Below are 17,925 nucleotides of genomic sequence, written 5' to 3' on the forward strand. Positions count from 1 at the left end.
ATATGTTCATTTTTTCTTTTACTTCCTTTGCCCATGGGGATATATCAGTAAAAATATTGCTTAGGTTAATGTCTGCAAATTTACTCCCTATATTTTCTTCTAGGAGTTTTATGGTTTTAGGTCTTCCATTTAAGTCTTTAATCCATTCTGAATTTGTTCTTGTATATGATGTAAGGAGGTGGTCCAATTTCATTTTTTTGCATGTATCTGTCCAATTTTCCCAGCACCATTTATTGAATAGATTATCTTTACCCCAATGTAAATTTTTGTTTCCATTGTCATAGATTAATTGACCGTATATCTGTTCCATTGATCTATGTGCCTATTTTTATGCCAATACCATGCTGTTTTGATTATTGCAGGCTTGTAATACGATTTGATGTTGGCTAGCATGATTCCCCTGGCTTTGTTCTTATTTCTCAGGATTGCCGTGGCTATTTGGGGTCTTTTATGGTTCCATATAAATTTTAGGATTATATTTTCTATTTCTGTGAAAAATTCCCTTGGTAGTTTGATAGGAATTGCATTGAATCTATATATTGCTTTAGGCAGTATGGACATTTTAACTATATTAATTCTTCCTATCCATGAGCATGGTAGGTGTTTCCATTTATTTGTATCTTCTTTAATTTCTCTCTTCAATGTCTTATAATTGTCTGAGTACAGGTCTTTTACTTCTTTGGTTAAATTTATTCCTAAGTATTTTATAGTTCTTAAAGCAACTGTAAATGGGACTGTTTTCTTAATTTCTCTTTCTGATAGTTTGTTTTTGGTGTATACAAATGCAACTGATTTCTGAATATTGAGTTTGTATCCTGCTACCTTACTGAATTCATTTATCAGTTCCAACAGTTTTTTGAGGGAGTCTCTGGGGTTCTCTATGTATACTATCATGTCATCTACATATAATGACAATTTTATTTCCTCCTTACCAATTTGGATGCCTTTTCTTTCTTTTTTTTTTTTAAGATTTTTATTGGTGAATTGGGGTAGGGGAACAGCGTTGGGGAATTGGGGAAGGGAAACAGACAAGTTGCTGTCCTTTTGTTCTTCAGTCTAGTTGTGGAGGACATCACTTCACTGGCCCATGTTGGTATTATCATTGCACTCTTCCCAGGTGAGGCAGATCGGTCACTGGCCACTGGACGGCTGCTCATGGCGGCTCTTGGCAGCTCACACTGGCTGCCAGCTGTGCACGCTGGCTGCCAGCCACTCAAGGTAGCTTATGGCAGCCCATTGCAGCTTCACTGCAGCCTACACCCTTGCCAGCGACTCACGGCAGCCCAGCTCCAGGTCGAGCTGTTGTTCACCATTTTAGCGGTAGAGGGCACAGTGTCACTGGCCCTAATGTGGGATCTGAACTGGGGCCCTGCTACTCAGAGCTCATGTCCCAAGCCAATTCTTAACCAATGCACCACTTGGCCAGCCCTTATTTCTTTTTCATGTCTGATTGCTGTGGCTAGAACTTTCAGAACTATGTTGAATAAAAGTGGAGTAAGTGGACAGCCTTGTCTTGTTCCTGATCTTAAAGGGAATGGTTTTAGCTTTTCCCCATTGAATATGATGTTAGCTGTGGGTTTATCATATATGGCTTTTATTATGTTGAGATATGATCCCTGTATTCCCACTTTGCTAAAAGTTTTTATCATAAATGGATGCTGGATTTTGTCAAATGCTTTTTCTGCATCTATTAATATGACCATAAGATTTTTATTTTTCCTTTTGTTGATGTGGTGTATCACATTAATTGAATTGTAAACATTGGACAAACCTTGCATCCTGGGGATGAATCCCACTTGATCATGGTGTATAATCTTCTTAATATTTTGCTGAATTCTCTTTGCTAATACTTCGTTGAGGATTTTTGCATCTATGTTCATCAGAGATATCAGCCTGTAGTTTTCATTTTTTGTATTGTCTTTGTCCGGTTTTGGAATCAGGGTGATAGTAGCCTCATAGAAAGAGTTTGGGAGCCTTCTCTCCTTATGGATTTTTTGAAATAGTTTGAGAAAAATAGGTGATAACTCTTTCTTGAATGTTTCGTAAAATTCACTTGTGAAGCCATTTGGTCCAGGGCTTTTGTTTGTTGGGAGTTTGTTGATTACTGATTCAATTTCATTGGTAGTAATCAGTCTATTCAGATTTTCTGTTTCTTTTTGCATTAGTTTTGGAAGGTCGTATGCTTCTAGAAAATTATCCCTTTCTTCCAGATTGTCAAATTTGTTGGTGTATAGTTGCTCATAATAATTTCTTAAAATTTTTTGTATTTCTGTGGTGTCTGTTGTCACTTCACCTCTTTCATTCCTGATTTTACTAATTTGTGTCCTCTCTCTCTTTTTTTTTTTTTTTTGATGAGTCTAGCTAGAGGTTTGTCAATTTTGTTTATCTTCTCAAAAAACCAGCTCTTGGTTTCATTAATCCTTTGTATTGTTTTTCTGGTCTCTATTTCATTTATTTCTGCTCTTGTCTTTATTATCTCTTTCCTTGTACTCCCTTTGGGCTTATTTTGCTGTTCTTTTTCCATTTCCCAGAGGTGTAAGGATAACCTGTTGATTTGAGATTTTTCTTGCTTCTTTAGGTAGGCCTGCACTGCTATGAACTTCCCTCTTAGGACTGCTTTCGCTGCATCCCAAAGATTTTGAGTTGTGATGTTTTCATTTTCATTTGTCTCGAGGTATCTTTTGATTTCTTCCTTGATCTCATTTTTGACCCACTCGCTATTTAGTTACATGTTATTCAGCCTCCATGTATTTCTGTTTTCCAGTTTTTTTCTTGTAGTTGATTTCTAATTTCCCAGCATTGTGGTCAGAAAAGATACTTGATATGATTTCGATTTTCTTATATTTATTGAGACTTGTTTTGTGGCCTAATATGTGGTCTATATTGGAAAATGTTCCATGTGCACTTGAGAAGAACGTATATTCTGTAGCTTTGGGGTGAAATGCTCTGAAAATATCAATTAAATCCAGCTGGTCTAAAGTGTCATTTAAGGCCACTGTTTCCACATTGATTTTCTGTCTGGAGGATCTGTCCATTGGTTACAGTGGGGTGTTGAAGTTCCCTACTATCATAGTGTTGCTGTTGATCTCCGTCTTTATGTCTGTCAATATCTGTTGTATATATTTAGGAGCTCCTATGTTAGGTACATCAATGTTTACTAGGGTTATGTTCTCTTGTTGGATCGATCCCTTTATTATTATGAAGTGCCCTTCTGTGTCCTTTATGATATCCTTCCATTTAAAGTCCATTTTATCTGATATAAGTATCGCTACTCCAGCTTTATTCTCAGTTCCATTTGCACGAAATATTTTACCCTACCCCTTTACTTTCAGCAGTATGTGTCTTTTGATCTGAGGTGAGTCTCTTGTATACAGCATACGCAAGGGTCTTGCATTCTTATCCAGTCAGCCACCCTATGTCTTTTGATTGGAGCTCTTAATCCATTTACATTTAATGTGATTATTGATAGGTGTATAGTTATTGCCATTTAGTTATTTGTGTTTCTGGTCTTCATTAGTTAGGTTGTTTTTTCTTTCTTCTGCTTAAAGACGTCCTTTTAACATTTCCTGGAATGCTGGCTTGGTGGTAATGAATTCATTTAGCTTATTGTTTTCTTGTAAGCTCTTTATCTCTCCTTCAATTTTAAATAATAGTCTTTTTGGACAAAGCCGTCTACGTTGTAGGCCTTTGTTTTTCATCACTTTGAAAACCTCTTGCCACTCCTTCCTGGCCTGCAGAGTTTAGTAGAAAAGTCAGCTGATGATAATCTTATCGGGGTGCCCTTGTAAGTAACTTGCTGCCCGTCCCTTGCTGCTTTTAGGATTCTGTCTTTGTCTTTAACCCTTGCCATTTTCACTATAACATGTCTTGGTGTGGGCCTGTTTGGGATCATCTTGTTTGGAACTCTCTGCACTTCATGGGCTTGTATGTCTATCTCCTTCACCAGGTTAGGGAAGTTTTCAGTCATTTTTACTTCAAATACATTCTCGATCCTTTGCTCCTTCTTTTCTCCTTCCGGTAATCCTATGATGTGCATGTTGTTGCGCTTGATGTTATCGCCCAGCTCTCTTAAATTATTTTCAATGTCTTTTAGTCTTTTTTGTTGTTGTTGTTCTGCTTGGATGATCTTTGCTATCTTGTCTTCTAATTCACTGATTCGATCCTCTGCTTCATCTAATCTGCTGGTAATTCCTTCAAGTTTGTTATTCATTTCAGTAATTGAATTCTTTAGTTCTAGTTGGTTGTTTTTCATGATTTCTCTATCTTTTACTCTATCTTTTATATTCTCACTAGTTTCCTTGAACATTCTAATCATCAGTGTTCTGAACTCTGTCTCTGATAGGTTGGTTACCTCTATTTCCTCTAGTTCCACTGAGTCAGGAGGTTTCTTCTGTTCTTTTATTTGGGATGTGTTTCTTTGTTTCCCCATTCTGGCTTACTCTTTGTGCTTGCTTCCATGTAATAGGTAGATCCCCTAGGTCTCTCAGTCTTTTCTGGGTGGACTTATGTGGTATGTGTCCTTTATATTTTAATTACTCAGTCTCCCTATTCTGTGCGTGTGTACCAGAGGTGTTCCTTGTGTTGTGTGTCTTCTCCTGTTGAAGTTGAGCTTTGATTGCTTTTGGCTTGTCAGTAGGTGGGATTGACTCCCAGGCTGACTAGCTGTAAGGGTTAGCTGTGTCCACAGTTTATAAGCTGCTGTGTGAGGGTTGACCCCTCTGATGAAGCTTGGCCCCTATGGGCACTTGTGCCTGTAGAAATTTCCCTTTGGGGGTGACTCCTGTAGGTCAAACCAGGTTATGCTATGGTTTGGTCTAAAATCGGCCTCTGGGTGTTATGATTCTTGTGCCTCTTTGGCTGGGCCCTGCTGCAGAGCGATTTTAGAGCATAACAGATCAACAAGCATGATCACAACAGCCACCAAAAGAAACCAGATACTCTCACATGTAAACAACAACCAACACTAAACATGCACAGAAATATCAAACATACAAAAAAATATTGCAGAAAAATGGAAAGAAGGAGGAAAAGTAGAGCTTTGAAAAGAAAGAAGAAAAGAAGGGACAAAGGGGAGAGAAGAAAGAAAGAGCAAAAAGAAAAAGTACATCTAGACACCCATATATATACACATATATATACACCTATATAAAAAACTAAAAATGATAATAATGAAATAGAAAAAAACAAAAACACCCAAAACAAGCAAACAAAAAACCCCCAAAACACCCCAAAAAGCCAAACAAACAAAAAGAAAAAAAAAACCCAGTGCTAATCTTGGTTCAAGTCCACCAAGCTCTCCCCAGGTTGTCCTCTGTTGTACAAAAGCTCCTGTGCGTCTTGTGGGGGCAGAGCCGGCCACCTGGCACCTAGAGTGACCCTGGCGATGCAGGTCTCGATGGATGGGGCTAAGAGGCGTGGTTGGTGGTTTTTACAAAGTCAATGCCGTTTCTGGTCTCGCCTGCCCAGAGGCACGCTGAGTGCTGTGCAGCCAGAAGGCTCGATGTACTTCTTCGGGCACTCTTTCTGCTGGAGGCTGTGGAGGGTGTGATATTTCTGAGCCGCTAAAAGCCACCTGCCAGGGGTCCTGCAAGAGACTCAGCAGCTGAAATTGCCCTGCCTCCCATGCCGTGCAGGAGACGTGGGGGCAGGTAGGTAGGCTCACACTCTGCAGCCTCTTCCTGGCTGAGTTCCTCAACCCTCTGGGAGTAGGAGCCCCTCTGTAATCTGACACTACTCCTCCATTCAGGTCAGCTTAAGACTCTGGCATGGTGGGAGCCAGGGTCTCCGAGGGAGGGTGGTGGTGGGTTTTTATCTATGCAGTTGTTTTTTGCTTTCTGTCCGAGAAAAAGTAAAAAAAGAAAGAGAAAAGAAACAAAACCAAACAAAAAACATCCCGCCACTGTTTTGAGCTGAGGCTTCTGCCTCAGACGCTTCAGCAGTGCTCAGCAGTTCAGCGGGACCGCAGGGACGCAGGAACTGTGCCCGCCCTGATGCTGCAACGCTCTCCACTCTGTCTCCCAGGATCCCGCGTCTCCGCAGCCTCGGGTGCGGACTGCACCTCTGCACACATGTCTCCCCTCTCTCTTCCCCCACTCGCCCAGCCCAAGGCTTCTGACTTAGAGTCTGCAAACCGTCACACTCCCGCTGCACGCTCAGCGAGACTTTGGGATGCAGGGAGCGAGCCCCGGGAACACTCTCCGATCTGCCTCCTGGGGCCCCACATCTCAGCAGCTGCAGGTACAGGCTGCGCCTCCATGCATCTTGCCTCCCTTTTCCCCCACTCACCTGGTCTGCCCACCTTCAAGCAATCCTGGTTTGAGTCTCTTCTCTGCTCTGTGTGATGAGTGGAGGTTCCTTTGACGAGTGACAGCTGTTCAAATTGCGGCGATTTCCAAGGGAGAACTCAGGGAGCCCTCCTCATAGCCATCATTTTCTCTCTGTCCCCAAATTAGTATTTTTAATTAGGTATATTCTGCTTTAAAGTAGAGTGCTATACCATCAAAAAATTTAAAGGGAAGCTGGCTGAATGGCGCGTTGGTTAAGAGCTGGCTTGGGATGCCAGAGGCCCCGGTTCGGATCCCACATATGAGGGCCAGTGACACTGCCCTCTACAGCTAAGATGCTGAACAACGGCTCAACTTGGAGCTGGGCTGCCGTGAGTCACCGGCCATGGCATAGGCTGCAGCCCCTGCTGTAGTGGGTTGCCATGGGCTACCATGTGTAGCCAGCAGCCAGCGTGAGCGGCCAGCAGCAGCAGCTCGCAGCCGTCCAGAAGCCGGCGACTGATCTGCTTCACCCAGGAAGAGCGCAATGATGGTGTCAACTTGGGCCAGTGAAGCAACATCCTCCACAACTAGACTGAAGAACAAAAGGACAGCAACTTGTCTGTTCCTCTTCCCCCAATTCCCCAGCGCTCTTCCCATCCCCCAATTCCCCAGTAAAAATCTTAAAAAAAAAAATTTAAAGGGGCATTTTATTACTTTTAAGTTTTTTTAAGTTCAAACGTATAGTACTTACTTATTATAGAGTCGATTAAAACAGGAAAATTAGAATTCACAGAGTAAGGATGCCAATTTCCTGCTTAGTCAGATTCAGGATCCAATTTCTTTCTATAGTTTGTCTCATTGAGCAGTACACAGTATGTCCCCATTGACACATAAAGGGTAGAAATGGGAGCAGTTAAAAGAAAATTAATTGTGTAATCTCAGCATACTCTACCATGAAACTAATTCAAATATTTGAAGAAGGAAAATTAGGAAATTTTTGTTTCAAAGCTACATCACTAGTGATTTCGAAGAACTGCTTTCCTTATCTTATATTTTAAAAGCAAACAAGGTCCCACAATTTAAAAGAATTTCAAAGACTATCTACAACATGGTACAATGGCCACGTTGTACTTCTTATAGATCAAGTTCAAGTCTAGATTTTACTCGAAGTGTGTTGGGAAGTCCTTGAATTTTTGAGCAAGGGAATGACTTGATCTAAGTTTTTAACACCTTACTCTGACTTCCAAGTGGAGAACAAGCTCTAGGAGGACAAGAACGGTGGTGAGAGACCAGCTCAGAGGCTCTTGCAGTTGTCCACAGAGGAGACGCGGGTGGCCTGGTTCAGGTTGTGGCAGGGGATGGGAAGATGTGGGCAGATGAAAGGAACTGGAGTAGAGCAACAGGGCTTGCAGGTGGGCTGGATATAAACATGAGGGAAAGGCAAACCACGCTCCGTTTGGCAGCCTCTTTTCCGTGACACCCAGCTCCAAGAGCTTGAAGATCTAGGCATCCTGGATGCTGGATTCTGGAGCCAAATCCAGGGGCCTCTACTGAGCATTCTAGACAATGGGAACCAGGGTCGCTTAGGAGCTGAATTAAAAGGGCTGGGAAGGTGGCTGAGAAATACGTAGACTCTATCACGCATGACCTAAGATGTGGAGCCCTGAAAAAATTTGGTAGGAAAATGTCTGGCTTAAATAAACTTCACAGGAAGGAGGGTAGATATAACCCTTGACAAATGGAGTCAATCAGTTTTTCTTGAATGATTTCATGTTTTTTCAGCCTTTTCCCCTCCCCCTAGAAACTGACACTGAGGGATGAGGGAGACCTGCGACGGAGGGCCTGAGAGAAGGGCCCAGGGAGGAGCAGCGAGGGAAGGGACAGCAGGGGTAGGGTTTGGAGACTGGCTAGGCGCCTTGGCCCTGGGAAATGCAGAAGGAGTGTCGGGCCATTTTTCTCATCAGCTGGGCCTTTCTTTGTGTCTGTCCAGGAGTGACCGTGCAAGCCCTTTCCACGGTTCCCGTCATGTTTAGCTACTGGGTGAGTGTGAAACTTCAAACGTTTTCCTTGGTGGGTGAAGGCTCATGTCTGGCTCCCTAGCAAGTAGACAGATGATTCGAGTCTTGACATTATCCCACCCCTCCACCACTTCTCCCCTTTAGAGGTCACTGGGATCCTTCAGCTTCTCACACTGCAGTGTGCCCTACCAGGCCTGTGTTCTTAGTTCTATCCTCGCTCTAGGCCCACATGGTCCAGCATGGCAGCCAGTAGTTCCACATCACTATGTGACTGGCATTCAATGTCTACTGGACAGCACAATTCTAGACCCAACCTTAATCTCCACCAGAAATTACCTATCTGATGACTCCTCCCTGCAGTGCCTTACTCAGTAATTGACAAGCCAATTTATTCTGAGATGATAACAATTTTGAAGGGGAAACAATAATAATGGCCTGATATAGTACCTTTCCCCAGGAAATAATACGATTCCAAACAGGAGTTCTGGAGTTAGATGCTTTTCCCCAAGTGGTTAAGCCTTGAGTGCTTAAAGTTTCAGGCATGATTGCAAACCTGTGGAAGGATATCCTCCTACGTAGCTGGGGGTGCAGTAAGCACCTGCTCAAACAAATATTCACTCGTGTTGATTTAAGGACCAATGGAACTAACACCTGCTCATACATACTTCCCCACCTGTGCTCATAATTCCAATACTAATAATGATCCAATCTCTCTGTTCCTGTAATTAGATTCATTACTTAAAATAAAAATGCCCTAAGACCTCAATATACCTGAATTTATCAGATTGGGTGTCATTCTGACTGGACAATGGGGATTGTAGGAGAACTACCAAATTCTCAGCAGTGGGTTGGGTTGATGTTGAAAGGAAAGAAAATAATGAAGAGGGAAGAGTTGGAGGAACAGAAAGCAAACTTCATTGGCATCAGAATTTTGTTAAGGTAACTCTGAGAGTCACTGCCAACAGGAAATTCAGAAAGGAGGACAAACAGGGAGAGAAAAGGTACGTGAGCATCCTGATATCCCACAGTGAGGACTGACAAGGAAGTGCCCTGATGGTGACATCACACACTCCCCAGGCCCAGCCTTCTCTGCGGCAGGAAGCAGCGATGCCTGGTGTGCAGACTTACAAGCTCCTGTTTGCAGCTGTTAGGGCGGCGCATCCTCAGTCTATCTCCACCGTAGGATGTCAGCCCAGGAATTGTGTCCATCCTTTCAGATGATAGCCTCATTTATTTTTTTTCTAATTAATCAGCAATACTAGCAGTTTTCTTTGCAATGATTGGCTTCTAGGTCTCCTACGGCCAGTGCCTATCTCAACCTGTGCATCAGCTTTCTGAGGGATAAAGCCACCCATAGTGACAAATGATTCAGCCCAAGGGAGGTGTTGTTCAGGTAAACATCTAGAGAAGTAGAAGTAGTTTTTGAACGATATAGTTTTCCCTTACCTGTCTCTACCAGGCCAAACCTCAGGACACTTTAGACCTGTGCCAGCTTTTAAACAACGACCTAGCTGCCACAGTGGCAAGCCACCCCAGGAGGTTCGTGGGTCTGGGGACGTTGCCCATGCAGGCCCCAGAGCTGGCTGTGAAGGAGATGGAGCGCTGTGTGAACGAGCTGGGCTTCCCGGGGTTCCAGATCGGCTCCCACATCAATGCGTGGGACCTGAACGCCAAGGAACTCTTCCCTGTTTATGCAGTAAGTAGGCGGCACTCGATCAGGGTACACACAGCTGGGCTGGGCACTGTGCTGGGTGCTGGCGGGAGGAAGATAAAACGCGCTGCACCACTTCGCTGGGACAGAGAGCGAGCAAGATGCCTGATGACATGCTAGACTTAGGAGGAGATGTGGAAAGAGCTCCCCAAAAGGAGCGGGCCATTCCACTAAAAGAGGAAGGGGTGGAATGCTTCCTAGGCCTGCCCTGACTTAACTCAGTGAAATCTCTCTTCTTTCTACCTCCTTCATGCTCTCCTCTTAATCTTTTATGTGGAAGCCAAAATATTACCCTCATCACAGCCACTGTGCAAAAGAACCAATTTAATGACAGAAAAAAAAAAGTATTTATTTTTGCTTTGGAAAAAAATACTTTCAAAAGTATAAAATAATTTTCAAGAAACTGTGGAAAATACAGAAAAGTATAAACAGGAAAACAAAACAAAAAAAAACATATAATCCCACTGCCCAAATATAACTAACCATTGGTATAGTATATTTCATTTGTTTTTATTTGCATATATCTGCATATATATATTTTTTAATGAAATCATAATTCTATTATACATGTGATTTCATGTCCTAATTAAGAATTCCCATCCTAAATGAAACTTCTCTTAATGCATGATTTTAAAATAACTGCATAATTTCCAATATATGCATAATTTTCATTTATTTAATCAATCCTTAATTAAGATACTTTTTAAGGCATATATTTTGTAAATGTATAATAAAAATACATAACAAAAATCCCATCCAAATGTTAACACGTGATAAAACTAGATGGTGAGTATATGAATGTTCATTGTACTATTATTTATAATTTTCTATATTTGAAATACAGCATAATAAAATGTTTTCAAAAACTCAGTGCCATGGATTCCTGAAGTATCTGAGTAAACTGTCCACAGTTCTGCCGTCCTCTCTACCAGTCTTCCTCAATCTTCTGTTCTCTGTGCTACTAAACCTGCTTTCCATAGTACCAGGATTTGAGACGCATAATTCTATATTCAACTGCATGTTTAATTTTTTTACTTCCCTCCTAGAATTATAATAGTATTGTTTTTCTGTTATTTTCACTGTAAAGACAAAATCTTCAATAATGAATTAAATAGATGTTGGTAGACTTGCCAGGCACTGTAATCACTGATCATTTATTCATTTAATCTCTATTGAGCTCTGATTACATGCAAGAATTTTCCCATGTTTGTTTCTATGGACACTGCCCACCAGCAGGGGGATTGCCTGTTAAATTGCCTCCTGATGACTGGAAAGATTTACTGTTCCTCTAAATACTGAACTCCCTGTAGCTTACTGGCTACAGTGGCTTAGCCGATGCAGCTAATGTTTTCTGGAAACTTTAATGAGGTTTGACGGAAAATTTATTTACTGTGCATCCAAATTGTTTCAGCACAGTGTGAGCAAACCTTCAGCTGCAAGTCATATTATTATTCATTCGCATTGAGGTTATGAATTACTAAGGGGCCCAGAAAGGAACAGTAGCAGGTTGGGGTCCAAATGGGTAGTATTTTCATTAGTGTGACTAGCTCGACCCATCCATCATTCTAACTAGGCTGTTTGGAGACTGGAGTCTCTGAGGGGCTTCAGGAGAGCATCCTGGCCCCAGTTGACTTGTGATGTCCTGGGACTGACAGCACATTTGTATGGTTAGCAAGACCTGCCAGCCTCACTACTCTGTAACTTGCATCAGTAACGTGCTGAAACAAATGAGGGAGGTTACCATGAGCTAAGGTGGCTTTGTCGTTTCCTGGTGAGACTGGACCTCCAGAGCGTCTAACTGTCCCCCTTATCTCCAAGACCTCCCTTCTTAGTGAGTGAACCCAGTTTTCAGGCTAAAAAATGACTTTGTTGGGAGTATGAGGCCAACAGAGTGGTAGTGGCAGACTGTGGGTCTCTGCCATTTATCAGCCATAAGACCTGAGAAAGTTACTCAGCCTCCATCAGCCCCCATTCCCTTTTTTGTAAGATGGGAGTAATACAAGTGTTCATCTCATATAGGATTATACTGGTTAATAATTGTAAAATTCTTTTTTTTTTAAAGATTTTATTGGGGAATTGGGGAAGGGAATAGCGTTGGGGAATTGGGGAAGGGAAACAGACAAGTTGCTGTGCTTTTTTTCTTTAGTCTAGTTGTGGAGGACATTGCTTCACTGGCCCATGTTGGTATTGTGATCATTGTGTTCTCCCCGGCTGAGGCAGATAGGTCGCCAGCCATTGGATGGCCACTCACAGCGGTTCACAGCAGCTCACACCCGCTGTCGGCTGCTCACAGTGGCTGCCAGCCCCTCACTGTAGTTTATGGCAGCCCACTGCAGCCCCACTGCAGCCTATGCCTTCACTTGGCGACACACAGTACCCAGCTCAAGGTCGAGCTGTTGTTCACCATCTTAGCTGTAGAAGGCGCAGTGTCACTGGCCCATGTGAAATCCAAACCAGCAGCCCTGCTGCTCAGAGCTCGCACTCCCAAACCAACTCTTAACCAACGAGCTACTCGGCTGGACTGATTATAAAATTCTTATAACCGGGCCGGCCGAGTGGTGCAATGGTTAAGAACTGGCTTGGGATACCAGAGGGCCCCGGTTCGGATCCCACATATGAGGGCCAGTGACACTGCCCTCTACAGCTAAGATGCTGAACAACAGCTCAACCTGGAGCTGGGCTGCCGTGAGTCGCCAGCGACGGCGTAGGCTGCAGCCCCCGTGGAAATGGGTTGCCATGGGCTACCGTGTGTAGCCAGCAGCCAGCGTGAGCGGCCAGCAGCCGCAGTGAGCGGCCGTCCAGAAGCCGGCGACTGATCTGCCTCACCCGGGAAGAGCGCAATGATGGTGCCAACTTGAGCCAGTGAAGCGACGTCCTCCACAACTAGACTGAAAACAAAACGACAGCAACTTGTCTGTTCCCCTTCCCCCAATTCCCCAATAAAAATCTTTAAAAAAAATAAAAAATTAAAAATAAATAAATAAAATTCTTATAACCACTTTGGCACATGATAAATTCTCAGTTAATGTGAGTTATGATTTTGAGAGTAGAAGCAATTTCTTTTTGTGTTCTCTACAATGAATGCCACACATACAGAAGTGACCAAGGGCCGGCTGAGTGGCTCAGTTGGTTAAGAGTTCGCTCAAGAGTTTGAGCTCTTAGCAACAGCGGTTCAAGTCCTGGCCCGAGCTGATCAGCTGCTGAGCTGCCAACAGGTGGCAGGATGGCTCAGCTTAAAAAAAAAAAAGTAAGAAAAAAAAAAGTAACCAAAAGTATTTGTTAATTTCAACTGACTAGAAATCGTAGGCCATAGAATCAAGTTTTGTCCTCATGAGGAGTCAAATCCTACTGAGACACCATGATCATATGCTTTTGTCAAGCCCAAACCATCCCAAGAAGTCAATATTCTATATCCAGTGCCAGAAACCAATTAACTCCTCTCCTGTCAAAAGGTTTATATCTCCTCTACTCCCCAGAACCTGTTGAATTCAAAGTCCTTTCTCCACCTACCCTTTGCCTGCCACTTCCAGAATCCCCCTTGTTGTCCCAGAATTGTTACTCCATTTAAAAAAATGCTTATGTACAGAAGTCATATTGCATCAGCCTAGTTAGCCTGCATACTAATTAATAACAGGATGAGTCACTCCAGGATCTGAGTATATATGAAAAAGAAATGTGCTAAGGAAAATCTGTTTTGAAACTTGATAAGTACTAATACTCAATGCCTGTTGAGGGGACTTTTTAAAATTAAACGTTTTGTTGAATAAAGCTCATTTCATCCAGATGGTATTTCCATTTCCCAGAAGGCCCTGGAGCAGGTTTGCCCATGACCTTCATCTCAGTACCTGCCTGAATGAAGCATTGAGAGCTCTTTCCTTTCTAAAGTAATTTAATTCACACCAGACTATTCAGGGACTCAGATGGGCTCCTGAGGCTTTTTGAAATTGTGTCGACCACAGAAATACCTACCCAGCATCAGGCTCTGAGTGACCGAAGGCCTTGGGTCAGGCTAGCCTGCCCCAACCCAGTCCTGAAGCCCTGGCTCCCAGCACATCACTTCCTCACTTTCCATGTCCTCAGGTTTCCAAGTGGAGGAAAGGAGGGAACACTCCATCCCTGACTCTAAAGATACAATCTGAGCAGTCCTTTCGAAAGAGTGAACCAAGTAAGGACCAGCAGGGGAAATTTCCCCACACATCTGAAGTGCAGGATCAGTCCTTAAGCATTTTGCTCTCAGCCAAAACATTTGAATGATGGGTGTTTCCTATGATTTGTTTTGCCAAACAATATATTAAATTTATCAATGGTAATTGATGGTAAACCTACCGACCCCCCTGTTAAATCTAAGTGTCATTTCTGTTTTCCAAGCAGGAGCAAAATTTAGCAATGTGTCTTATAGGTGTTATATAGATGTATAGAAGGGAACAACTTCAAAAATATTTTAGTAGTACCTTATATTTGCCAGCTCATCCAAATAACCTGCTCTCTCATTTCTCCTTTGAAGGCGGCTGAAAAGCTGAACTGCTCCCTATTCGTGCACCCCTGGGACATGCAGATTGATGGACGGATGGCGAAATATTGGCTTCCTTGGCTTGTAGGTTTGTGTCAGGTTGGGGATCTAGAAAAGAGAACAGAGTCTTTGGGTTTTTCCAATGATCTGTCAACCTTATTATGTCAAAGAGAGAAAGAATGAATTATTTTTTTTTAAAGATTTTTATTGGGGAATTGGAAGAGTGCTGGGGAATCGGGGGAAGGGGAACAGACAAATTGCTGTGATTTTGTTCTTCAGTCTAGTTGTGGAGGATGTTGCTTCACTGGCCCAAGTTGACACCATCATTGCACTCTTCCTGGGTGACACAGATCAGTCGCCGGCTTCTGGACGGCCGCTCACTGCTGCTGCTGCTGGCCGCTCACGCTGGCTGTTGGCTACACACGGTAGCCCATGGCAACCCACTACAGCAGGGGTTGCAGCCTATGCCATGGCCAGTGACTCACAGCAGCCCAGCTCCAAGTTGAGCCATTGTTCAGCATCTTAGCTGTGGAGGGCAGTGTCACTGGCCCTCATATGTGAGATCTGAACCAGGGCCCTCTGGCGTCCCAAGCCAGCTCTTAACCAATGCGCTACTTGGCGGGCCTCGAAAGAATGAATTATTAATTGGGCCATTGAGTTATTGAGCTTCTACTCAGATAAGTGCTGAGTAATATATCACCTCATTTGATTTTAATCATATCCACACACAAGTCTATGAGGTTGACATTATAATAACCAATTTAGAGATGCACAAACTGAGTCTCCTAGTGGTTAGGAAAGTTCTTCAAGTCACACAGTTAATAAGTGGAAATGGAATTTACACAGATCTGTTTGACTCCAAAACCACCTCACTACATAGACTCCTAAAAAGGCTCCAAAAACAAGTAACCATGCCTGTGTAACAGATTTTTTAGAAGCCAATAATAGCATCAGCTCTTACAAATGAGAACCCTGGAGTTTCGAGTAGGTCACCTTCCTCCACCCAAGGATCTAAGGCCCTACATTATAGATGGCCCCGGCTTTCCGTTTTCCTGTTATCTGTTCTTATCTTCTGCTCTTTGACTCCTGGTCTATTCATTCATGGTTCCATATGCAGGTAAGGTAAAGGGAAAGAGGAGAGATCTCCATCTGGCCTGTCCACTCTCTCATTATCATCCCTAATAAGAAAAAGAAATAGAGACAGATACAAAATTCTGGGGCCACAAGTAAAAAGTACAGCTTACCTACAAACCCAAGGAAAAGTGATCCCCAAATGAACAGCATAGCATTTTCTTTCAGGAGGCCATTATCCATGCTCTCCTCAGCCCAATTAATACAAGTAATTAATGAAGTAACCACCATGAAGAATTAAATGGAGCAATATACTGAAAGTCAAAAACGGAACTTCAGTTCCAGCTAGTCACTGTTTTTCTGTATAACCTGTGGCAAGTCACTTTACCTACTTGGGCCCCAGTTCCTCATTTGCAAAATGAGAGAGCTGATCTGGATTCTTCCTGCCCTGATATTTTATGCCCCTGGTATTGCTTTTGGAGACCAGTGTATTTAGTAAGGCAGCTTCCTACCCATCCCCTACCCAATTTTTGAGCAACTAGTAGAAAGAGATAACCTAAGAAGCCCCCATGCTTTCCAGCTTCAAAGAAAATCTCATCCTAGTTCACACAACACTTTGACAAGTCCCACAAACTTATTTACATTGCAACTTCCCACATGAAAAGTAGAGGAGAGCATTTGCACAAAGGGTCACCTCATCATTCATTGATGTAACACATGTATTATTGACCTCCACCAGCATGTTGGGCCCTATACCAAGCACCAAAGATACAGACATGGACAAAACCTCTGCGTTCCTGAAGCCTATGTTCTGGTTAGAGGAAAAAGATGATAAACAAGTACACAGATCATAAACAAACAGAAAAACAAGCTAATTTCAAAATTCTATTCTGGATGCAAAGGTGGCCATTAGCAGACTGGAGGATTCCCAGCAAGGGAGGGCCATAATCCAATTTACACTGTAATAATCCACTTTGGCTCCTGTATGGAGAACTGACTGTGGGGTTATAGTCCAAGTAGTTAATGGAAAGCAGAAACATAGGACCAACAGGAAGTGATGTTGTCCATCCCCTGCCTCAGGAAGCTCTGCCCACTCCCAGATGCATATGAATCCATCAGGCTTCCAGGATTCCCAAGAGGCCAGGGAGCCAGGGGTGTCACTTTCCATGGAGCACCGGGGCAGGATGAGCATCCAGGAAGCCCCATTTGGCAGCCAGAGAGTCAGGCTTCCCCAGAAAATTCAAGACTCAGCTGTGGAGCCCCCACAGATTTCTTAATCACAGTCTGAAAAGCAGTCATCTGCAAATGTAGCCAGGACTGACTCCATGGAGGTGAAGACTTCAGGCATGGAACAGCTGCTGCTTCTAGGAGCGCAAAGCACTTGAAACAATTCATTGTAATCCAGTTATTTTCAACCTCAGCTCTAAGCAGCAGTAAAGATTTAGAAGGAATAATAATATTAGCTAATATTGACAGAGCACTTACCAAGTGGTGAGAACTAACCATTATTATCCCCATTTCACAGATGAAGACGTTGAGGCACAGGGAAGCAACTAATATTTGTTGAGCACCTCCGATTTGAAGTTCTGGCCAAGAACTTTCCCGATTTCACCATTTGCCATTTGCAAGGCTCTACAGTAGCCTTGCAAGATGGGCAATACTGTCCCATCCACAGGGGAAGAAGCACCGGCTCAGGGGCATTACATAACTTGTCAAAAGCCAGAAGAGAAAAATTAGAGGAGTTAGGGTTCAGCGCAGACTTATTGTATTCTTTCGCCCCGCTGCATCCATAACCGAAGCTGGGGGAATCAGGACAAAAGCCAGGTCCTCTGGCTCCGTGACTATTCTAGCCATTAGATGACTCTACCTGTAAGGCAAATAGAAAGCATCAGATTGCTCTGCTTGCCAAAGTAATAGTTCACATACAACCAAGCCATGCTGGGGCACAGGGGCCCCACATTTCTCAGCACTGGCGATTACAGCAAGCAGCCCTTCCCCAGCCATTAGCATCACTGAACTTCTTGCTTGAGGTGACAAGCCCTGTATCTTGTGACTGTTTCCTCTTTCAGGAATGCCAGCAGAGACCACCACAGCCATTTGCTCCATGATCATGGGTGGAGTGTTCGAGAGGTTTCCTAAGCTGAAAGTATGTTTTGCACATGGAGGTAAGACCCTATCTGTATTGGTCAGCTCAGCTGCCATAACAAAATACCACAGACTGGGTGGCTTACACTATTAATATTTTCACAGTTCTGGAGTTCCAAGATCAAGATGTTGGCAGGGTTGGTTTCTAGTGAGGCCTGTCTTCCTGGTTTGTAGAAGGCCACCTTCTCACTGTGTCCTCACATG

General features: G+C 43.2%; 1 protein-coding gene across 1 annotated transcript in view; it reads left to right on the forward strand.

Annotated features, from left to right (window-relative positions):
- Positions 1-17,925, forward strand: part of ACMSD (aminocarboxymuconate semialdehyde decarboxylase) — a 61,718-nt gene that overhangs the window by 19,839 nt on the left and 23,954 nt on the right. Inside the window, exons 4-7 of the mRNA XM_019629446.1 lie at positions 8,257-8,306; positions 9,744-9,980; positions 14,500-14,593; positions 17,646-17,741. Of these exons, the coding sequence (XP_019484991.1) occupies positions 8,257-8,306; positions 9,744-9,980; positions 14,500-14,593; positions 17,646-17,741 (477 nt within the window). The remainder of the gene's footprint in view (positions 1-8,256; positions 8,307-9,743; positions 9,981-14,499; positions 14,594-17,645; positions 17,742-17,925) is intronic.

The sequence above is a fragment of the Hipposideros armiger genome, unplaced genomic scaffold (genome assembly GCF_001890085.2).
Source record: "Hipposideros armiger isolate ML-2016 unplaced genomic scaffold, ASM189008v1 scaffold_856, whole genome shotgun sequence".
Taxonomy (NCBI): Eukaryota; Metazoa; Chordata; class Mammalia; order Chiroptera; family Hipposideridae; genus Hipposideros; species Hipposideros armiger.